At 40.3% G+C, this 24,589-nt stretch overlaps 1 protein-coding gene across 2 annotated transcripts in view; it reads right to left on the bottom strand.

Moving 5' to 3' along the window:
• The window catches only part of TRIO (trio Rho guanine nucleotide exchange factor), a 254,705-nt gene that overhangs the window by 66,069 nt on the left and 164,047 nt on the right, over positions 1-24,589 (bottom strand). For both annotated transcript variants that reach the window (XM_075417109.1, XM_075417110.1), the window contains exons 29-34: positions 24,066-24,177; positions 21,817-22,007; positions 18,407-18,508; positions 15,306-15,448; positions 14,671-14,770; positions 6,345-6,588 (exon numbers count right to left, since the gene is read on the bottom strand). In XM_075417109.1, coding sequence (XP_075273224.1) covers positions 6,345-6,588; positions 14,671-14,770; positions 15,306-15,448; positions 18,407-18,508; positions 21,817-22,007; positions 24,066-24,177 — 892 coding nt within the window. The remainder of the gene's footprint in view (positions 1-6,344; positions 6,589-14,670; positions 14,771-15,305; positions 15,449-18,406; positions 18,509-21,816; positions 22,008-24,065; positions 24,178-24,589) is intronic.

The raw sequence follows: 24,589 nt of genomic DNA, 5'->3' as shown, positions 1-24,589 counted from the left end.
TGGGAAATACAGATATATCTGACAGGTCCTCCTGGGCTGGGTTATGGCAAAAGGAATAGCGCAGGAGTTAAGGTGCAGATGATACAGAAATCAATCCTATGTATACAGAAATCAATCCTATGACACTTCAGAGCATGCACAGACTTGACAGAGAACTCTCACAGAAATTTAAATTATGAGATTCATTGAATCTCCTTAACTACTTTAAGACTACACAATGCCAAGGAAGCAATTTATATAGACTTTAGTGTTTATTCAAAGCTGAATTAGAATCTGGCTGTTAATTCTGACCATCTGATATAGTCTGGCTATAAAGCTCAATGCAAAGATTATGATCTAACTGACCACAGTCAACTGCTGACATTTTATTGAAGTTTATTTATGCTCAAACCATGTTTTTAACCACAAACTCAACTAAAACCACAAGGTGGGAAAGTCAGGATAGAGAATTCTTGTTTTACTTTATACTGCAGCTATTTTTTACCTGGCCCAATGTGTAAGAACAAGTTTGGACCCCTCCCGCCCCCCCAACCTAAATTCAAACTATCTTTGCAGCTATTAGGCTTGCTTCTTGGCAAAATATTTGTAACTACATGGAAATACATGATTTCTTGGGCTTTCAAAACAACTGATAATTGTGAAGTTGAACTTCAGCAATTAAAATGCCAGCACCTCTGTTCAAGCTCATGTTTGCCCAATAATTAAGTCTAACTGACACTTTACAATCTCCAGCTAATTTAGATCAGCGGAGTGTGAACTCCAACTGATTGCTCAGCTTTGCCTCCTGTGAGCTCCTCATAAAGCTTTCTGTCAGCTGGTTGTCTGGATGGGCAGCCTGTTATTTGGAAATTTTATGAGGAGGCAATTGATTCATCAAGAAACAGAATTCTTGGATTAACGTATAGTGTCTTGTACAACTACAGCACATCCCTCAACATCGCTTTCTGCACGCCATCGCGCCCGGCTGTGTAGCAGAAGCAGAACCCTTTCTGCACAGTGCCCTGGAAGCTACAGTCCCCAGCTTTTGCTGCGTGGCCCCATGGCAAAGCAAGTACCATACCTACTCCTTGTTAGGAGTCACTTTCCCCGCTGGCCTGGGCTGTATCTCATTTCCTGCAGCTGCAAACGCTGTCAGACAGTCCCACCGGCAGCGCGTTGGCTCCGAGCCACGGGTGGGGATCCTTTTTCCTTACACAAGGCCCGTGCTTCGCTTGCTTGCAGTCTCAAAATCAGCACATCCTCCCCTTCTACAGCCTCCCTCTGCTTGCAAGCAAACAATTGCTGCCCAAGTCACTTCTTTTTTTCCACTACGAACAGGGAGTCCTCCTTCAATTATCAGACTGGATTCCGATTTTACTTCATCAAGTTCTGCTGCTGCTATCCAGAGCTGCTTCCTCCTACATAGCAGTATTTGGACTCAACATGGAAACGCTCCCATTTCTCAGTCATAACTTTCAAAGCTTTTGACTATATGAGAGACATTTTACCTTTACTCTCTCCGCTTCCCCTTTCATCTAAAGTTAATATTCTGAATAGAAGGTCTCCAGTTGTGCAAGAGCAAGCTTACTTAATGTAACAAATTCAAGACACTGTTTTCTCCCATTCTGTGGCCTCAGCTATAAAATATCTCTATTTTCTGGGGAAATATCTCTAGATCACCTGTGCAATTTCTTTTTCTTAATTCCTGAATAGCAGGTCCCCATAACAATTCAAGAAGAGCTCCGACACCTCCAACATCTGCCCTAGATCACTCCATCCCATCTTGCAGACGTAGAAACGGCCGTACTACACAGTTCTTTAAACATACATGTCAACTTTTGTCTTGGTAAGCATCAGCCGTTCGATCCTCCTTATTACAGTAGATTCTTTGAGAGATAACTACAGTCAGGGTGGGGGGGACTACTGAAATAGCATTTTTCTGTTTATGGCACCAGTCAGGCGAGTATCCTGAGAGTAAAACCAAAAGCCAGTATTCAGTATTGCAGTGGTGCATGGTCTGTCATCATGTTACACAGACTTCACCTGCCTTTCCGATCTGAACAGACATATACAAATACCTGGATTATAAGAATGTATAGAATAGGCAGACATTGTACCTCCAGGTAAAGAAACTGATCTCTGTGGCCAAGTTTTGAACCAAACAGATAGCAACATGAATTGGCAGTTAGACGTGGTCCCAAAAAACCCCACAACTTCTAAAGAAGACCTGTAAATGTCAGCCTCACGAGCAAAGGCTTGTTGCAGCCTTCGTAGCTCTCCAAACAGTAGCATCTACAGAAGGGATATGATGGGCTATCACAAATTCTTCAGACTTCAGAAGTACTCTGAGTTGGAAAAGACAGTGAACTTGCGATCTAAACAGGCTAGAGATTCACAAACAACTTTAAATACCTGCCAATTTTTCTGAACTTACAAGTTCAATTTCGTTCCACTGAATACTGTCCCCTGCCCTTTACCCAAAGCTCTGCGGCTGTGTAAATGCCCTGCAAACAAAGGAAAGAGAACTGCACATATAAAAAGGATGTACCATGGAATGAAAAGAAACCCTTATTAAAAAAAAAAAAAGGAGAGAAGCACCAAATAAAACAACAGGAACATTCTTTCTCCTCCATGTCCAATAACATGTGGGGAATCATTGCAGAAAAAAATGTTGCCTTCTGTATTATGTGTGAAAAACATGTTCTTCCAAAGCTAGTAATTTATTTTTTGTAGAGTGCACCAACTGTTACTCAACCTCTTCACTACCCACTTGTTTTTTTCCCTATTATAAAAGGGATTTAGATTTTTTAAAATGTACTCATCTGTAAACTGCATTGTCAAATTGATTAAATGACCCAAATAACTTACAAAAATAGATTTGATATCCAGCAGAGCTAGCAAGAGGTCTGCAACCTGCAATCGACCCTCCCTGTAAATGACTATCTAGCGATGTCTTTTTTCTATGTAATGCTTTCCCCCTACTCTTAACAAAATGCTTTTTCTCTTAACTATTATAAAAATTTAAAGATTGAAGATACTGTAAATGCCTTTTTTTTAACTATTGATGCTGATTAGATATTTAAAGTAATACACATTCTTAGAGGACACAACACCTACAGTTGTAGGCAAGTGATGAGGGTCATTTTTGGGGCTGTCTTCTAACATAAGAATAAAAAGTTACCTTTCATGGTTGGCAGATAATATGTGGACAGACAAGGAATGACCGAGATCAGCTGTCAGAACTAAGCTTCACTGAACGTATTTTTTGCTTTAATAATCTTTCACGCTACCCTACTTTGAATAATCATTTCAGATTATTTAAGGCATTAAATACCACCCAACATTTCTGTACTCAGTGATGAAATATTGTTTTATACAACTAAAGAACCAGTGGTAAATTAGAAGAGGTTTGCCATTTCAAAATTTTGAAGCTTACTTCACCTCTGATATGCCATGGCTTTCCAGCTTGTTTAGCTGGCAAATGGTATTGACAAACATTGTTGAGAAGATCAGAATTGTAGTGTCCATAGCTAATGAAAGGACTGCAAAACTCTTTGTTTCAACAAGCCATTTATACGGGCTAAGGCCTCAATATCCAAGCAGCCCCCCCCACCACTTCTGATGGTGATTGCCTCCCTTTATTTCCCCTTTGGAATTACATAAAACTTCTCTCTTCCTGAGCCTCTCACAACAGCTTGCGATGCCAGACATGCACAAATTCCAGACTCGTGTCTACTGCACGTGGCTTAGCCCATGACCTGTACTGAATTACTCAGACCTGATGCTCACACTATGAGTCTGAAATATGACAAGTATATTCAGCCCTAAAAACTCCAGAGGGCAATATCCTAATTTGATGAATCATTCAAAACCTCTGAAAGTTTTACTGAATTATAATCAAAAAACAGAAAGAAACAAGCAAAAAACGGTATTAAAAAGACTGAAGTTGCAGAATCAAGCACTAGAAATCTAGGAGGTACAATATTTAAAAGTTGTCCACCCACATACATGGACTGCCTTAAATTATGCAAGTCATTCACTTGTTCTCCATTATGGGGGTTGTGGTTTTTGTTTTGTTTTTTTAGAAATTCATACCTCAATCAATGCTCACAATAGACAATTCTGAGAAGATCATCTAATTGTTTTTCCATTCTTCTGATTAGCATATTGCCCAATGCCTTATTTAAGGATCTTTAATCAAATGCAGCGTTTGAGAATGAATAATTGCTTTGTGGGATTGTTCGAGGTACTTTTCACTATGGGGGGGAAAATAAAATCAAAGCACCCCACTAGTTTTGCTTAATTTTTGTAATCCCTCTGCAAAATGAACACCATTAACCTCCTTCAAGCAACAGAAAGTTGAGGTAGAGACCAAAGTTTAATGTATCCACTGGTTTCAAGTACCCAGTCTAATGGCATTTGGTTTTTTTGCCCCTCCCCAGATTACTTAATGTTGTGTAACAGTTTGCATGTTCAAGACTGTTCAGTCACTTCAGTCACATGCATGGGAAACTTTATAACTCAAATATCCAGCTCCTAGAACCTGACACCCTGTAATGTGGGAATAAAAAAATCAGCAGCTGCTTCTTACCAGCTAGGGTTTAGATGGCATGCCATCACATCCCACAGAAAGCCTGTGGCAGAGGCAGGGACTGAAGTGACTTCTGAGGCTGCCTTCAACCCTGCAAATCATGCTCATTCTAGCAATGGCCTTCTCTTCTTCAGTCTCCATGATTAATATAACTAATTTATGCTCTTCATTTCAAAGCAACATGTCAAACAGAAACTAAAGTAGCTTTACAATGCTCTGCCACATTTTCCCCAAACAAACAGTAAAGAAGAAAAAAAAAAAAAGCAATACAGGTTATGTCCACTGGTTTGATTAACAAAAATAACCTCTCAGACAAAAACAGCTCTGTCTCTCCCTCAGGAGTCTGACAGGCTCAAATCTCCTTCATATAACATCTATTGTCCAGTACAATCTGCCTCTACTAATAAAATTCTCTGCATTCGAAGCTGAAGGCCCCTGGCTCCAAAGGAAGCTGGATTTACCAATTCTGAGTGTTGTTAAAAAAAAAAATTACAAAAACATCCTGTTGACGTTTCCATGATTTCACCCCCTTGTGAAAGGAAGAAATGTTTCAGTGATACCCGGCTACACTTTCCAACTGTATCATCAGAACAACTGCAAACTTTTTCTATCCAAATTATTATAGGACACCAGAGGATGAAAAAGTTTTCCAACGATACAGCTCAATCCTTCAGACCTCCCCTCCCAAGGGCCCTGCATGCAGGAAGTTCCTGCTGTGCATGCTCCACATGTAGGAAACACAAATTCTCCCCTCTTTCAGCCGAGCCAGCAGTGTCTGCAAAAACTAGGAAAAACTGTGATAGCTGGGACGGACTGAATAATTGAAAAATTTGTGGTTATATTTACGAAAAACTCTCACAGACAAGAATTTTGTGTTTTGGAAAAGAAGTTTTCCCCAACATCGCTTTCCTGCTAATCTTGTTACTTGCAACAACAAACTTTTTGAAATGTATCTTTTCCCCCAGCATCTGATGAAACACCTTCTAATAACTGTTTTTCTGGTGTTTTTTTTTAGTTCACATTGCTTTCTGTTCACAGGCTGCAAACTCAAGTAGTTTCAAATGAAGCAAGCAAGCAAGCATTTTCTCTAACAACAAACTATTTTGTGAGCCTGGGGAGTTTATGGAGCCAAAGGACTACAGCACACCAAAGCCTTAAAAACTTTCAAACAATTATCAGTTTTTTGTTGCAGCCTTCAGGGGCACATTCTCCTATGAATCTGACAAAATACAATTTCAGAGCTGCTCTGGGAAGAACGAATGAATGTGCTGCTGCTACTCTGGAAAACTCAGTTAAGTAAAATACAGAAGTCCAAATAGCCAATTCCTCTGCCAGGGCATACGACTGCGTGTATTTACCTTTTCTGTTGCCGAGCATGATGTTGTCATGACTTCTTACTCCAAGGTTTCTCAGGAGCCATTCATATTGCATGCTGGGGATTTTCTTCCCTCCCCCGTTTCAGCACACGACAGGTATAGATTTTCCTATCATTGCAGCTTGATCTAACACAATATATAACTCTGTTCACCACCACACAATTTGCTTAAAGCTCTTCCCAGTCTTCAGCCACGTTTTCACTTAACACCGAGAACTGCCGACTGCTTATTTCAGAATAGACAGTGTGGCTGCAGGCTGCTAAAGCACTGTGTTTTATCTAATTCAAAATTAGAAACCAGAACAGCGCAAGAATACCGAAGTGCCTGTTTGCACAGTACTCCCCATTCGCGAAAACTCACGCTGCTGACAACAAGACTTCATTTCCATCGTTTCTTACCTTTGTGGTTAAAGATCCCCTCCATCTCCATACTACTGCGAGAGTGAGCGATGCAGAGCGACCCGCAGGGGACCAGGCCTTCTGCAGCTGGGGACCGATCTGTGGTTCGAACCAGACACCAGTCAGGCTTGTCATGGGGCCTCTCCAGGACCTCCACCGTCTGCCCACGGCGGATTGTCAGCTCATTACTGTTGCAGGCGGTGAAGTCATGGATTACCACCGTCAGCTCGCACCCACCAGACAACTGTGAGGGGAAAAACAAGCAGGAGAAGCCAGATGAATGCTCGTTATCAAACCATCCGTCACGCACCGTTACCTATTTAGGATTCCTGGCAGGACTCGTATTTTGGACGAGACAGCAAGCTTCTGGGACTTTCCACATCAAGAAGAGATCATTCCAAAATCAGGCATTCTGGCATTTTAGAACAGATTTTTAACACTGCTTGTCTCTGCCTTTGTTCGAAGCGCACTGGTTGTGACAGTGCTGGGCGGAGGATTTGAGCGGTTTTTCTTGCTAGACTGCTCCTTACCCTGAAAGCTTAAGTAGCAGTTGCTTCAGAATCTATTTTATGGCTGGTAATTGGCAACAAAAAGCCAGGTATTACTAAATACACTCACTCATGAGCTTTGTTATCTTGCAAATTCAAGGCAGAAAGAGGGACATTTTTCAAATGAGCTTACTGCCTTATTCCTACCCCACTCACAGTTTACCCTCCACCTACTCAGGCCACAAAATCATCCAGGATACACCATAGCTAGTTATAAAAATCAGCGTAAAGTTCTTCACATAAGTTTCCCAAACACTTCACTATTTGATACAAAAACCTACATGGGCTTCCAGGTTTCACATTTTTGCTGATTTCCCAAATAAAAACACACAAACTTGAATTAAAAGCATGCAAGCTCAGGGTTTTCCTCCCCTTCTTTGAAACACCCATTAGAATTACTTTGCCTAAGCTTAAGTTTCCTCTCTTTGATTGTTTCATCTGCTTTGATGTGAAATGAAAATTATTATCAGAACTTTGCAAAATTTCCCAAGATTGCTCAGTGCCAGAGCACCCATCAAACTTCAGCAAGCAGCCTGGGAATTCCTACTCCTTCCATACCACAATAGTGTTCCAGGCTACTTCAGTTTTCCGTGTGTGAGTATTTCTACAGCTCAGGCTGCTTCAGTGCAACCATTCATATCAGATCTCAGCTGGTAGGCAACTTCAGAGAACTCAGTAATTTTGGACCAAGCCAATAAACTCCTCCTACTCAGCGAGGCGATCCTGCGGTGCTCCACGCTGACAAAGGAGGACAAACACCCTGTGCGAGTTCCAACTGCAGTAAATACAGAAGCACGTGCTACACCAGCATACTGCATGGTACCTGCCGTGTTATTTTTGACTCTTCCACGACTGCCAGCTATGTCCCATGAGCTTCAGGAAAACGAGATAAGAGACTGCGCTGTTACTTATTTATTAGTTTTCATTACAAGCCTGGAACTGAAGCACCAGGTAGGAACTTTTCTAGGGTAAGACTGTTTGTTATCAAGCAAGGATTTCAGAGCAAATGACAAAACCAGCAAAACCCCAGGAAGACTGAAAGGCTATTTCCAGCCTTCTCCTCCTCAGGCCTGCAAGAAACGACAGGACATAACCCCTAGCAGATGGTCTGCACTAAATCCAGAGCTTTCCCATGGTCTCTGCCTGCTAATCTCACCAGTTAACATTGTTAGTGTGTGTGCACACGAAGAAGAAAATAGTTTTCCTGGGGGAAGCACGAGCCAAGAAGGGCAGAAAAGCCTCATATATCTAGTGTTTAAGGAAGATAAATCGGGTTGCACCCATTTAGACTCAGGCTAAAAATGAATCACATTGCTTCTACTACATCTCTGCAGACTGCCCCAATACCCAAATTACGGGCGGGGGAGGGGGGGAGCACATCTTCAAAACATGCTACCTCCTCCCTCATTATAAAGTTTCCTGTTCCCTTACACTCTTTCTCCATATTATATTAGTTTTCACTCTATGCATAACCATGCCAAAGGGGAAAAAGTAAAGAGCTTTCCCTTGTTTTCTGGTATTGATTTATGTTACAGCTTTCTTCAGACAAACTCGGAAACAATTGAAACCATCTGTATGCCTGATGGGGACTAACAAAAAAGCTGATGAAGTATGACTTCCAAGGTGTCCAGTGCAGATGAATTGTTTCTCAGGAGAATCCCTATCCATCCCAAATCAGTGCAAGCACCAAGACAGTAACAAGCTGACACTTTCCAGAAACTGCATTTAGTCTATTTTCTCCTAAATAGTTCTGGTGCTCTGCTTGCTTTCCTGACCCTTCACTTCCTACAAACAGGGATTAAAACATACTCTGTGACCAGTGCAACGGCCACATGTTTTTGGCTTTAATATAGATGTTATTTCTTCTCCTCCTCCTAATAAAAAAAGAAGATCTCAGATTTTATGTTCACTAAGTATTTTTTATGTATTAAGGTAAAGGAGAAAGCAAACAAAGGCTGTAGGTGGCTATGTCAGACACTATTAAAGTACAAAAAAATCCCAGTCTTTCAGACTGTGTGGGAATCAGATATCCTAGCTGATCAGAATTCCACTGGAATTCAGTATTCAATCACACTTCATTACACTGTGTAAAGACACTTCCCACACGCAACTGTTAGTTTTACACCGTCCTCAAACAGGCACTAATGCGGTTAGATGCAACTTAGCGCAGCACTTCTCCACTGTCTAAGACACAAAAACCAACGACGTTCTCTACCCAGCACACCATCTACGTCATCACGGAGAACTGACCGAAAAAGCATTCACCAGTTTTTCCCTCCTTTGGATGACATCCTTTCTTTCTCCCGGCAACAGTTATGGTTAGGAAATGCTGCTTTCCTCTTTGTTTCATTACTCACTTTCTCTCCATAACGCATTTTCTGCGAGCAGTTTCATCTTTCGCACTGATTAAATGCAGTTGGACAGCACGGGGTGTCTGTGATTAAGCACATTGCTCAACAGCTGCTGTTGGACAGCTTTGGCAAGGCTCTCTAGGCTAGCTGGAGGGAAGAGCAAGAAGCACAGCACAACAGGGAGACTGGCTTGCACTGAAGAGAAAAGAGTTACAAATCATCTAAATCCAAATTTAGGCTGAACAAGGGCTTTACATACTTTATCCATCCTTCTCAAGAAACCCTTTATGTAAACTGAATTAATCACGCATGATAAAAATAAATGAGGCTATGTCTGAAACATGGAAACTGGAGAGACAGAGACGAGATGAGAAACAAAAGCCAGACAGAAATAGAACCGCAGATTAAAAAAGGCGCAAGGTTTAATTAAACAGCTTATCATGGGACATAGTGTCTTGCTGTTGCTGAAATTAATGTTAACCATCTATGTTCATCTTTCTGGGGCCTTTTAATCACTGTTGCTTGTAGAGAGGAAAAAAAAAAAAGTAACACCAACTCACAGGCTGAATACACTCTTAGCGTAGGTTTGCTGCAGTCAGACACCACACCAAGAGTTCATCTGTCACCGGTGTCTGGGAAGATCACCGCTGACAAGAGTTTTGCCACATACAACGGCCTTAACATCAGGCCGTATAACCTCCTCTCAGGACTGCAAAATTAAATTTACTGTCCCACAGTAATTTTACATTGAGGGGAAGGAAAAAGAAAGAGAGCAGCTAATAAGATTTCTCAATTATTTCAAGCACGAAAATCTTTAATTCCCTTTTAAACTGGAAATAAGTGTATCATAGAAGGAAAGAAATGGGAGACACAAGAGAGTTCTGTCTCAAATAACGAATATTTTGCTTTGACCAGGTAGCTGCCCAGACTTGGTTTCTGACTCTGAAGAGAGGCGTATACTCAAAGGCAGGTCTGGTTTTTTACCAGCATTTTTTCTACTGATGGGAGCCTTTTCTCTTCTGCAGGCTCAGCTGGCAGAACTAAATACTTGTTTGTCTCCTGCAGCTTCAGTCCTCTTTCTGTTTTCCAAAGTACTACATATAAGCTTAAAGAAGCATGAGAATGAAATATAACTTCACATAGACAGCATTACATAGTGTTACCAGCTGGGCAAAAAAGACAATTTGTTAAAAATAAAATACTGCTCCACTGACCACCCTTAGCAGCTAGTACAATTTCTACCACTGATAACACCTTATGACAGCTCTTCTTCTAAAAGTCTCTCACCTTCTCAGCTATCAAAACAGTAATTTAGATTATTTCAGGTTTCCACCAGCTCACCTAATAAACGCATGAAAAGACCTATCAGACCTACACTGGTTCCTTCAGCCTTCCCATTTAATTTCCTATGCATTGGATCAAGTTCAAAAGAGGACATTAGGATCAGATCCAGCTCTGAGGCTAGGAACTGCTGAAAGGTGGAATGAATGGGCCAAGTGTCATCTCTTTTATTCGTTAGCCACCTAAAATGCTGGCTACGCAGCTACAGAAGGTGAATGGAAGGAATGCTGTGAAAGGTGAAGGGCAAAGTAATTACTGAGAAGAGAACAATAAGAGCAGTCATTCAGAAAACTGAGATGCTCTGACAGAGTAGAATTCTCCCTCTCAAAACATTTTATATTTCACTCTGGACTCCATTATACCTTCCAATACGTCAGGATGGGTCATTGCTATGGATGCATTTAGCATGTCTTGCAATGTGAAGATACACCCCATGATATTGAAAACAGGCTGGAAAGGGATCTTAATTTAGATTCCGCAGCCTTCACAGCTACTCTGCTCTAGGGCTTCACATTTTCATACCTATAAAAAAATATGGCAATCATTTATTAAAGGTAAGTCCTTTGATCTCATTCCATCCACTGAAAATATGGGTAAAAGACTGGTCTGTAACTCTGTGTAGTAGCTTTTTTTTTTTTTTTTAAACACACTTCAAGACCTGAAGTTCTTCCTCCTGCCTTCTTTCTTTAGGCTCATCAGTCCCAACTCTTTATCTTGCCTTGTAAGTTATGTTTGGTAGACATCTAATCAGTCTCCCCTCCCCCTGGAACTCTTTCAATGGCCCACGAATTTGCTAAAATTCTGTACTCAAAACCGGATGCAGTATCTAATAGATGCCTTACGAGTGCTGAGTAAAGAATAAGGACTTTATGTCCTGCAGTTCAGCATCCTACTTCTACAAGCCAATACACGGCTGCTTCCCTGCCCCCCACCTTCATAATTGCATCATGCTGTTAAAATAATAAACAGCTTGTGAGCCTCTATAGCTTCTAGATCATCTTCTCAAAAACTGTTCAATGCTCTCACTGTTTTCCTTAGTAGTTAACTCTTTCCACCTATTCACATTAGCTCAAACGTGTTCCTATTAAATTGCACGGTATTTTGCCAATTAATTTCTCCCACTTGCCAAGATGATTCTGAATTCTAATTCCGCTTTGCAATATAGTTTTCAGATGACATGAAGCTGGGAAAGATGTCAGCTTTATAAACATATGGTCTATTGCATCATCCCAGTCACGACTGAAAAGCAACATGCAACAGTGGAGCCAACAATGAAAAGTTACAATTCTAGCCCCCAAACACAGGGTGGAGAAGAAAAAAGCTAATAATGAAGTTATTATCTATTGTTAAAGCATTTCCAATTATGTCGGAAAACCAGATGCAAGGAAAGAAGGTCATCTGGACAACACTCAGTCACTTAGTACCAAGGCTAAGGATTTTTAGCTCTTTCAACGTATCGTCTCTGAGGAGGTCAGAAAGAGTATTAAGTTGTGGATAAAGGATTTCATTCTTGATACTCCTTCTATATAACAGCTTAGCACTTCTAATCAAAACATTTATTTTAAAAGAATCAACTGTCTGAACATAAAATTGGAGAAAATAAAAGACTGGTTTCACTTGGCTGTTGATTAGTATGACATGTTTCCTATTTGTTGTCTTTTCTTAATCACAATAGTGGATACACATGAACAGAAAAATGTTTAGAAACAGCATAATAAATGATACAGTGCTGAACATTTTTACCACTTGATTGACACTACTTTAAGTTAGTCAATATTTTTAATGTTTCTCAATTTGGAATCCCAGCTCAGTCTGCGACATGCTTCAAATTTGACTGAGGAGTTCCTCTGCTCCATCTGGCTAACGACATCAACAGCACCTAAACTCCCTAAAACTGTTTCACTCCATCTCTGTAAGACATTCATACATACGTACAAGCTTCCAGGCTGAGAAAATAGTCAATTTTAAACCCCAAATGGACTGCAGCTGGTAAGTTTTCAACATATAAAGTAAGAAATTACTTCAGATTCAGCAAGTGTTAAGATAATCCTACAGATTTCACTGGCCTCCTGCTTGTTACTGTTGCTTGCTAATTTTTAGTTTGTATTTTTAAGCAGATTAAAAATTTTCTCCTCTTAATGTATTTAACAAACCAAAACATATAATACAAACATTAAAAAAAGCTATTCTGCTAATGCACACACTTTTTGAAAGTGCACAAACAGCAAATTTCTTCCTTGGCCTTACAGTACATGGCACAAGTAACTCCAAGGGTCTCTCCCAGTTTTTAGTCTGGATTTTCTTGCCAAAGAAAAGTCTAACAAAAATTTTACACACTAACGTGAGAACTCGAAGCTACTTTAAAAACAACACTATGCTCACTAAACAACTTTAAAACTCAATTTTTCAGGACAACATTTAAAAGGATTCTCCATTCCTCCTTCTTTTAACTTACAACTCCTGTTGAACAGGTTGTTGGTAAGACTCCACTTCAGACTGGAAGACAATCCTGAGGGCATTTCACTTGGCCAACTGTCTTGGCAATTCTCACATGATGCACAAAACGTTACAGGAGGGGCAAGAGGAGACAATCCATGCTATTCCCCTCCACACAGCTGAAGAGGGGCAGTGGTTGTGCACGGCAGGGATGGACTACGTCACCGCCATTTGAACGGAAGCACAAGCCAGCCAGGCTGCATACACAAAGCCTGACATCTCAGCCAACAGTCAGGGAAATCAGAGAGAGCAGGTCTTGCTTTTAAGTGTGCTAGATTACCCAAACTCATAAGAACACAATGAACTAAACTGTTTGCTAGCATACACAACACAGTTTTTGTAAATCACTAAATCGCTGAATAAGAATGCTAAGAATAAGACAGCAAAACAAGAGTAATCGAAGTACTGTATTTTTGTTCTAACCAACCATTTTTCCCACAGACATCCTTAGAAACCACCACCAAAACCACAGACCAACTTCCGCACAAATGCACAAGATCAAAACATGGGCTAGTTTTCACAAACACAAGAGCATCCCAAAGCACCTTATACTCTCCTTCTTCAGCCCTCCTCTTCTTTACATGGAAAAATGAAAACCATAGAGTTTAAGTTACATGCAAAAAACAAAGAAAACTCTCTTTTAGATGACAACAGGAATGGTCAAAATGTTACTCTGAGAATCTATCCACTTATCTGCCCTGTAATACACTGATTATTTACCTGTGTAGTTTGAGTGGCTCATCAGAACAATTTTGCCCAGTGAGCTAACAGGCCAGAAATCCCTAACCACAAGCTATACAGCTTCTAGGTTTCAATTCCTTCTTCTGTTTGACAAACTTCTATTACCCATTTCTACCTCCCTCCAAGTTCCTAACACTTCTCACTTGCCACAAATCTTCTTTCAATTCCAAAGTAACAGACACATGTTTAATGTAAGAACTTTTAGTCTTCCGATGCCTGTCTGTCTTTCACCCACGAGAAATTCTGTTATCTTTAATGGCATAACCCAGCCAGAATCTACAGGCAGAGACGGAGGAAAGGAAACACTAGCATTAGAATCATATGATAGTGTTGTGGGTTACTCCTCTTTAATATGGTGATTTCCATCAGGTCCCATGCAGAAAGTGAACACTCTTACTCTCTAACCCATGAACATTGGATAGTGTTTTTCCTTCACAAAAGTAACCATGTGGCAATCACCAACCGCAAGCTGACACAGAAAGCAGACGGTATGTGCTTTCAGAAAGGCTGAGTCCAACATCAAGAAAAAATCTGTGCATGAATATCAAACTTTATGGAAAATAAAACTTTCTTTTTAAACTGGGTCATATCTTTGAACAATCTGCAAAAGTGGGGGGACCAAAATGGTTTCAGTTTGGAACAAGCGTAACTCCTTCGTGACCTATTAAACAATGATCCTTGCTCCCCCATGGTATCAAGGTATGTTCTCTATTGTGTATGGCTATTTTCAAGAGACTGAGAATTTCCATGCCTCCTCTCTGAAGGTTCTAAGGACTAATCTTGGGCACTAACCCACACTAAGGGATGAATCATTTGCTCTCAGAACAGAGCAACAGCTGGGAAACTTACCTTGTCGCTGTCTAGTGTGTTCTGGGATGTTCGTGAGGCAATTGAAATAGTATCAGGTTGGCTGCTACCATCTCCCTGACTGTCCAGGTCCTCGCCGTCTCTGCAAATAATTCAGTTTTCATTACAATGTTAGCACTGCGTTTCTAATGTGTTAGTTCCCTACTTGCAGCTCTGAAGGGGCACCTACACAGCGTGGCAGCAGACACCTTCCAGACAAACTAACTCAAGGAAAAATCAAATATTCAGCACTTAATACTTCGTTCTACGGTTTAAGAGACCAGATTCATTTGCTCAAGGTCTACACCATGTAGAATTAAGGCAACAATCAACCAGCCAGGCAACTTGCACAGCCACTTAGCCACAGCTAGCAAGCAACACTCAGCCACACACTTTAAGCTCCATGAAAGCACACGAAGGACCTGAACAACACAGACAGAATTGTAAACATCTGTTCAGAGCAGAAATCTTGACAAAGTCAACATTGCAGGAAACTAGAAATTAATTATAAGATAAAGCTGGTCAAAACAACTCTTGCTTTTGTCCAATTCACAGAGAGTCATGAGAAATTCAACACTACAGAGGCAAGAGTGCCATTGTGTACTTGGAGATCTCAGATTATTTTAAATACTGGTTACCTTCTTCCTTTCTGTTTTGTTGTTGGTGCGGTTTTGGGGATGTGGATCGGTTCTTTCAGTGCTCCTTTCAGATGAATGGTCCTTTCTTGTATCACTTCCCGGATGTGTTTGATCCAGTCCTGTTTATTCTCTATACTGGATGCCTTTGATATGCAAAAGAAACAAAACGCCCACAATGGACTATTTTAGCTGAGAGGATCCACACATACAGTCAGCTAAATAAACACAAAGAGGAAGGCATAAAGAATGACTTTGTGAATAATTTTTGAAAACTTCAACAGAGAAAAAGAAATTCAAGCTAGTTATCAAGCTAGATTTTGAATCGCCAACACTACTTTACACCGCTCAACATTATTTTGTTCATTTAAGAAACATTTTATGTTAGATTCAAATCCCTCTTTCATTACTTGAAGGCTAAAGCCTTGTATGCATCTCGTGCGAGACAGGGTGGATTGACTTAGAGAATTTCAGTAGTAACACTTTGAACATTGGTATTTTAAACTCCTGCTACATTTTAGGTCAGTTCTAACTGTACATAATGATCTACCAATACCAAAAGAAAAATTAACTTATTTTGCAATGCATATACTTCCACAGCACATTTCATGTATTACTCCTCCCACTTTTGAAACATACCTGGAAGAAGAAAGCTAATTTAGGGATTGGATTTTAATAACTGCCTGCAGCATATCATCTGTATTTTTTAGATACCTGGAAAACACTTGATATCCAGCTGCCCAACCTGTGATCTGATTGTTTAATCTGATTTAACCCTGCATCTGAAATACTATTAAATATAAACACTATTGCAGATCTTAAAAAGTTATTATATATAACTTCCTACTTCTTTTAATTGCTGTCTCCTGAAATAATTGATTTCAAATATATTATAAATATTTAATATACTATAAATATTTAATAACTGGGGATTCTAAAGGGATGAAGAAAGCTCCCGGAACAAATGAACAGTTAGGAAAAAGACCACTGTGTTCTTTTACAAACAAAAACATTTAGGAAAAGAAGCCAAACACAAAGTTTGGTTAAATCTTTTAGTTAAGTTTTCATGGAATTTACTTATAATACTAATGAGCTAAGGAAATCCTAGTTTCCAACCTTCAAGAACAAACAAAAAAATCGACAAAATTGTTGACAAGCTTCATATACCCTATGAGTTACCTAAATATCCTCTGCTCTAAGTAAAGAACAGGAACACCTTAAAGTGATCTTATGTAGAGAGCCTTAAACAGAACCCCTTACATAGCTCTGCCCTGGGAGGATCATTTCAGACTGCAAAGCACTGTCTGTGAAATTATAGGATTATTAAGACAGAACAAATTGTATTATTCAGTGATGTTACATTTGATTTCCTTGCACTCATTGACTGCTGTCACAAAAATAACGTGAGCTCTTCTCAGCCCATAATTCTCTAGGAAAACATATAAATTTGAGCGGCAACATGTAAATTGAAGTGGCCATTTTTAAGTGGCATTACTGAGTAATCACCAAAAATACATGTGAAAACATGAACAAGTTTAATATTAGGTGTATTAAACTATAAATGGGAAGATGAACTATTTTTGAGCTCAACACAGCCAAGAGATACAACAGAAAAGGTTCAAAACTGACACAGTCCTCCATATATGTCAAATTACCTGTTAGCTACTTGTGGTATTACAAAAAAGTTCTCCAGCTGAAACAGTAGGTCCCAGGTTACATACCAGTCGCAGGACAAATGGATTTAGCCATTCTCCTGGCTAAGCAAAGAACACTAGTGATACCAGTAACTTCTCCAGGCACAAAATTTATAAGCATTACATGCACTCTCATCCAAAGGCAAATATCTTCAGAAAAACTTGTAGCCCACAGAATGCCATCCAGAGGGACCTAAGCAAGCTGTAGAAGTGGGCCCATGTGAACCTTATGAGGTTCAGCAAGGCCAAGTGCAAGGTCCTGCACACAGGTCGGGGCAACCCCCGCTATCAATACAGACTGGGGGATGAAGGGATTGAGAGCAGCCCTGCTGAGAAGGACTTGGGGGTACTGATGGATAAAAAAGCTGGACATGAGCCACCAACGTGCCCTCGCAGCCCAGAAGGCCAACTGTATCCTGGGCTACATCAAAAGCAGTGTGGCCAGCAGGGCAAGGGAGGTGATTCTGCCCCTCTACTCTGCTCTGGTGAGACCCCACCTGGAGCCCTGTGTCCAGCTCTGGAGCTCTCAGCACAGGAAGGACGTGGAACTGTTGGAGGGGGTCCAGAGGGGGGCCACAGAAACTATCAGAGGGATGGAACTCCTCTCCTATGAGGACAGGCTGAGAGAGTTGGGGTTGGTCAGCCTGCAGAAGAGAAGGCTCCAGGGACACTTCATTGCAGCCTTTCAGTAGTTAAAGGGGCTTCTAAGGAAGATGGGGACAGGCTTTTTTAGCAGGGCCTGTTGCCATAGGACAAGGGATAATGGTTTTAAACTAAAAGAGGGTAGATTTAGGCTGCATATAAGGAAGAAGTTTTTTTACAATGAGGGTGGTGAAACACTGGAACAGGTTGTCCAGAGAGGTGTTACATGGATTCCGGATCCCTGGAAACATCCAGGGTCAGGCTGGACGGGTCTCTGACCAACATGATCTAGCTCGTTGCAGGGTTGGTTGGACTAGATGACCTTTAAGGTCCCTTCAAACCCAAACTATTCTGTGATTCTGTGATCTTTTGAAGTGTTTCCATTTCTGCATAAAAATATGTGCCATGATAAACAGCATCACCAACAAGCAGCCATGAGTTGAGCATGAAATGCAACACTGATGCCATGACTCGACTGGCATATCACTTGCTCTGTCACCTAGTGTCTGAAGTCTTCAAGCTATAGAAGTCCATGGGATCAAACCTCTTCCTACTCTGATTTGTGAAAGCAAGTTTGTTTAATCTTTCAGTAGACCACCTCTGCTGTCAAGTCATGTGAGTTAGATATACACAGCACAGAAAGGAAAATTATGTCAGCAGCTGTCCCTCTCAAACCAAGAAAAGTCATCACTTGTTGCCTTTCCAACAAGTATGAACAACAACTACAAGACTTAGTACAGACTGTACAAGCACATCTACTAAAATTACCTTGAGGACAATTTTGTTGTCTGAAGTTGGTGTCCTTCCAACCCACAGAGCAAACTTGCAGGGATCTCCTTCTACATGCTCTGTGACACCCAGTTCAGAAGTCTGGAAATAAGAAAAATTTTTTAGGACGACAAGGCGCTTTTTTTTTTTTTTTTTTCTCAGAAGCCACAAAGGGATGCTAATATTCTAAATAACTTAGCTCTGCCATTTATTTTTAGAAGCTTAAGGCTAACTCATATGCTAAACAAAATCCTTTATTCTGGTGGCAGTGGTGGAGTTTCTTCAAAAAAGGAAGAACCGCAAGCTAAACAGTTTTTCCTGTAAAGTAAAAATAATTAATAGCATTCATAATCTGAAATGCCAAATGGCTTATTTTACATTTTTGACTTGACAATAAAAGCCTTCTAAGTAAAGTTGCCTGGTAAAAAATAAGCGTTGGCTTGTCTCCTTGTTGATTTCCATAAGGGAACACTCACTACTTATTGATTTTTCTGTTTTCTCTTAGGTAAAATATGCTTAAGAGCTCCCTTGGTATCTTCTGAAACTCTGACCTCTTTTCTGCCAAAGGAGCCTTTCCTAATGTGTTTCCTTTCCTCTGAAACAGATGAAATAATTCAGAAATGGGGTTTCCTTGGAGAACTCTGTGGGACAACTACATTAACAATCAGTCTTTGGGAATGTTCTAACGTCAGACCTTAATAGCTAATTATCATCCAGAATGTTTTCACCTTCCAACTGGAACACACCTCAATCATGTGAATTGGCTTCCAGTTAAATCATATAGGCTCTGCTCCTAAAGAAATTACAAGCTAAGAAATATAGCTCATACAAAAACCCTCACTGTATAACACAACTGCTAAGCATTCTTACATTATTAGAAGCTGTATTTTTCCCCTCATATGTATCATCACTAGCAAATACACAGTCCATTGCAACAGATGTTGGATACACACTACCTGAGTAAAAGGATTTTATTTTCTTGTCTCGCTTGGATGACAATTCATTTGGTTGTTTGGTTTTGTGGTTTGGTTTTTTTTTTCCTAAAAATACCCCAACCCAACACACCCACCCTTTCAGCTTTGCTGTCTCTTTTTGGTAAAACTGAAATACTTAAACGCCTGTAATGCACCTCAAACTTCACTCACCAACAATTCCCATGTGTGTTAAAAGTTTGTAAGATACTTAATTCAACATTACTTTATGTAGTTCACAGAACATATACCCTACTACACTGCCCAATATCAAGTCTGAATGGGCAACGCAGTACATTTTTTAACATTGTTTATTTTTTAAAGCCTACTAAATTTAGAAGCCTTGGTACACTTGTGAATATTAGTAATTTTATGAGGGACAACTGAGGGACAATGCAGCAGAGGTCTGTACAGTAAGGAGTGGCAAAGCCCACATATGTTGGTCACTGTCCCCTCCGACACTGGTAGGCATCAAGTGAAACCAGTGGGAGGGAGTCAGGTTCAAAACCTAACACAGCGAGGTTGGCCTGTGCCCATCACGTAGTTGAGCAACACAACTCTGCCACAGGACAATGTAAATGCTAGAAGTCTGCATGAGGTCCAAGGACAAGCTCACAGACGAGAAATCCATTGCAGGCTATTGAATGCACAGAAATCACACTGAGGTCAGGAAACCCTTAAACTGCCAGTTACTGGTGACTGGGAGACACCTGGGAGACTGACTGGCAAAGTAACACCTGCTTGCCTTGTTCCCACAGCCCTCCTCAGGCATTTGCTTTTGGACACTGTCTCTTGCTAAAGGAGTTCATGAACACATTCTTCCACTAATACACGCCACGCCATTGAGTATTCTGTGCTGGGGAGACCATGACGGTTATCATACTCCAAGTAAAATGAAGGACCTCACTTTTGTAAAACCACCTTCCAGAGGCAGGAGACTTGATAACGTGAAGAAAAAAACAAATAAATCTTGAGCTCAAATCAGCATGCATGCTTTCAACATCTGTATGAACACCTTTTCTAAAGATCAAACTATAAGAATTGCTATAATAGTAAGCTGCACTACAGGATATTTTGCCATATAGAGTATGAAGACAAAAAGATATGTTTGTATTTTAAAACTGAGGCACAATGAGAGTCATCAAGATTTCCGGCAACTTCTCTAGGACCCGAGGCTATTAGTAAATTCCTGCCAGAGGAACTGACACAACAAGCTTACAGGACTGATTTTTCAGCTCTGTCTCCCCTCCTGTGTAATGCCCTCCAGTACACCCAAAAGATTTTTGTATTTCAGGTTCAGGAGAGCACCAAAGCAAGGTGTGACCAACAAACCAGCTGCAGCTGTGTTACCTCCTACCTACCTTCTATCAGGTAGGAGAGCAAGCATTGTAAATGAAGTGAGGGAATATGCAAAGTTAGTCAAGGAAAGAAGAGGTTTTTTGAACCAACCTGCTTTACCTGTTAGGATACAGAGGTGGGAAGGCGGAAAGAATGAAGGAAAAGGAGCTGAAGCAGGGAGAAAAGGCTCAGTATTCATACCACCTAGACTTGGGCATATATCCCAAGAGAATCAACAGAAGAACAATGTCTTTTAGAGTGTGATTCTGAGACGTAATTTTAAGCACTTGTTTAAAAGTGTCTAGTAGAAAATATAATCTTGCCTCTGGCTGATGCAGAGCAAGCCATGGGACACTGTCTTACTTGGCTGCCTAAATTTCTGGAGTGTGAATACTGCTCTCACCCAAGCCATCCAACGAGACAGGAAGGGAAGGGTATGAATTCCAGGGTCACCTTTTGTAAACCATACATGCTACAGACGAGGAAAGAGCAGATTTTTCTTTTTTTTAATGGGGAGAAAAAAATTTCCATCTTTACATCCTTTCAGTAGACCGTAACAGCTATCATTTTGTTTACAAAATATTATTGTAAGACTACTAGTCTCAGTAGACATTCTGGAATGAACTTTTCCGTAACAAGGAGTTCTTGCCCTTCCAGATCAGTATGTGTGGAATGTGTGTGGAATATCTACCAAAATGAACCCTTAACATGGATGTTACTACAACAGCAATAGTAAATAAGCAAGATGAAGGCAGCTTGTCAACTCCTTCCATCCTTCTGTTTTATACAAATGAGCCTCAGAGATACCAGCGATCATACACATAATTAAGACAAAATCAGCCCAGCACAATCTTGCTTTTCCTTTCTCCTGACACACCAATATTCACATGTAGCCTTCAGTAGTTGCTTTCAGCCTAGTCTCCTCAAAAGCATGACAAAGCAGCAAACTTACCAGCTTCAGTCTACGCGTTCTAAGGCTGTTCTTTCAGTGCACTATAATAGCTGTCCCAGGTTTTTCAGGCACATTTAAATCACCTGAGCTTAGTCACAATCTAATCTAGATAGTTTTCTAACTATGATCACTTGTTCTCCCATACTTACAAACAGTTTACTCTTGTAAATGTACTTGCTCCTTCCACTGGAGTCCTTTACTTCTTTACTGAAGACCAAGGACATCTCAAAAAGGAACAGGTGCCTCTCTCTTCCCTTTCGAATTAGAGTTTTGGGATCCCACACCTGGAAGGATTCTTGAAGGATGAGCTCTCCCTGAGATTCTATATTTTCATCAAAGCCTAAAAACCCGGGGAGAGGAAAGTTTCACCATGAAAAGTTGATAATATGAGGAAATTAAAAAGCACAGCTTCTGTTTATTAAGCGATCTGATTTCCCCCCACCCACGCAAATACAGCTTGCAAAAGATGGACTCCAAGGAAGCAATATGGAAAACAAGACTTGACATTGCAATATACTAAATGAAGCTGTAGCTCAAGTCTATGTCTAAATTTAGAGACCCAACTGTTAAGAAGTTTATCAACTCTTTTGGCAATATTTCATCAACAAATGACAGATCTATGTCAGCTTCTGGTAACCTCTTCCACGATGAAAACGATTTTTCTTATAAGCTTTCTGCCACTGTAGAAAGTGAGCAACTTGCAAGCACACAGAGAGCACATCAGGCTGTTCTGACACCGACAAGCTCCGAAATGCCACCTTTTCTGGTGGTACCTTCCCTACCACGTATGCAATGAGCACACGAACATGTTCCAGTAGGGGATGAAAAAAGACGGCAGCTTGGAGCTGTTGCCATGTGATCAGCCTGCCACTGAGTCACTCCAACATCGATCCACAATAAAGAAATAGCAGAAATAGCAGCTGGATTACTTCAGACATAACGTAAAGATGAAGACTGAGAATATCAACAATTTTACTTCCATTGTAGTGGTACAGTGTTCTCCCAGTTTAATACACAGCTTCAGAGTTGAAGAATAACAGAAAATAGTCTACCATACTCTTCTGAGTGCTATTAAACTGCATTTTAAATAGATACTCCTTGCCAATATTCTCTGAATAGAAGAGCATCGTTCCTCTCAAGAAAACACCAGTTCTCACTGTTAACAACAGGGCAACCGTATGGAGAGCATCAGAGGCAAGTTGCACCAGGCTGTTCATTCAAAATCCTCCAGAGAGATATAGAGGAAATGTGCTCCCTCACTATATTTGTCTAACATGGGATGACTCAGTGATACACGATACCAACTTATGTAAAAGATTAGGTTATTTTCCAGTCACATTCCCAAGTGTTAAAAGATTACCACCAATGCTGGTCAGCATTTATACTAACACCATCTCCTGAACAAAGCATTTGGAACTGATCTTGCAAACTGACCAACATTCCTACTGATTAAAATCAGGGAAGAAAGGTGATTTGGAGCATTCGATGATTGGGAATCACATGTCAAACCAAGATGAGTTTTATTGTAACTTGCACAACACTGGAAATTCCATTACAAGCTCCATTTTACTACTAGAAGACAGATAAGAGGAAAAGGAATATTGACCAAAAGCACCTATAAGTCTTTATTCAGCAACTGCATGGTAAGATGGCTTTGCCTTTATCTCAAATAAATTAAATGCCAAAGAAAAACAGTTTTATTACTAAATGTATAATGGCACCATCATACACGATAACGTGCCAATTACAAAACAGATTTTGGCAGAAAGTTGTTCTAAGCACATAGAAGCAATTACATCCAACCTCCACTGTGTGCATGAACATGATTACGTTGTTCTGGCTAAGGCTCAGGCTAAATTGGCTTATGCTGACATTTTACTGCCAGAAGATACATTTCATTTCAACTAGAAGTCTCTTATGGAACAGGCAGCAAACATATGTGAAAACGACAAACTTCTTGGAAACAATTATTTGATACACAGATCAGCAAAACCACCTCTAATACATGTATGCTTCTCACATAAAGAAGCCAAGGATACTGCTTGGAAAATCTAGCCAAAGCTATTGTGTCTGACCATTCACCTATTATGTTTTTGGTGAATAGTAGAAAACTTTGTTAGTCTACATATTTTTCAAATATGCAGCGGCAGAGCTATAGATTAGGATGAAAGAATATTTTAAAAGTTAGTAAAACTGTACCAGCTGTCTGTCACAATTCATTTTCCTAAATAAGTTTGCATTTTATACACCTCCAAACAAAAGTTATACAAAAGATAAACCCAGAGATAAGAAAATGTTCACATTCTTCACATCATCTCAACATCTAGTAATATAAAAAGTTATTACAGTTAATAATCTACAGCATATGACTGAATTGGAAAGCCACACTGAATGCTACCTTCCAGCATGCTGAGGTGCATGGCATCATTGGCTCGCTTTGGCACACTAAGCATCACCTCCAGGCCATCCTTAATCTCACCTTTACCTTCTTCACAGCACGTGAGCAGCTCCTGCAAAAGATGAGCAAACATGAGCACTCTCGATCATGTTCTTCTACACTAATACAATTAGACAACGAAATACGACTTCTAAAAAGCAAAGAATCATTTTTGGCATGGGAAATCTTTCAGAACTTCTTACTCTGCCAATGACACGACAGTATACTTTGTATTTATCATGATCTGTTCTTCAAGGAGCGGCCTAAGCTTTCAGTTAACCACCTCTAATTTAAACAAGATCATCTGCTTAATGAGAAGCCTTTAAAAGTTACATTAAGGACAATGTTTCTTTCTGATAAGCACAGACACACCTACCATACGCAGTGCTACATCAAGGCCCAGAACAACGCAGCTGCCAAGTCAGGAGGATGGTGGAAAGCAGGACAGCACAAAAGGACACCGCCCCAGTTCCCCCCTCATATCA

This window comes from Opisthocomus hoazin, chromosome 3 (genome assembly GCF_030867145.1).
Source record: "Opisthocomus hoazin isolate bOpiHoa1 chromosome 3, bOpiHoa1.hap1, whole genome shotgun sequence".
Classification (NCBI taxonomy): domain Eukaryota; kingdom Metazoa; phylum Chordata; class Aves; order Opisthocomiformes; family Opisthocomidae; genus Opisthocomus; species Opisthocomus hoazin.
Note: the sequence above shows the minus strand (reverse complement) of the source record. Positions and strands in the feature narration are given on the sequence as shown.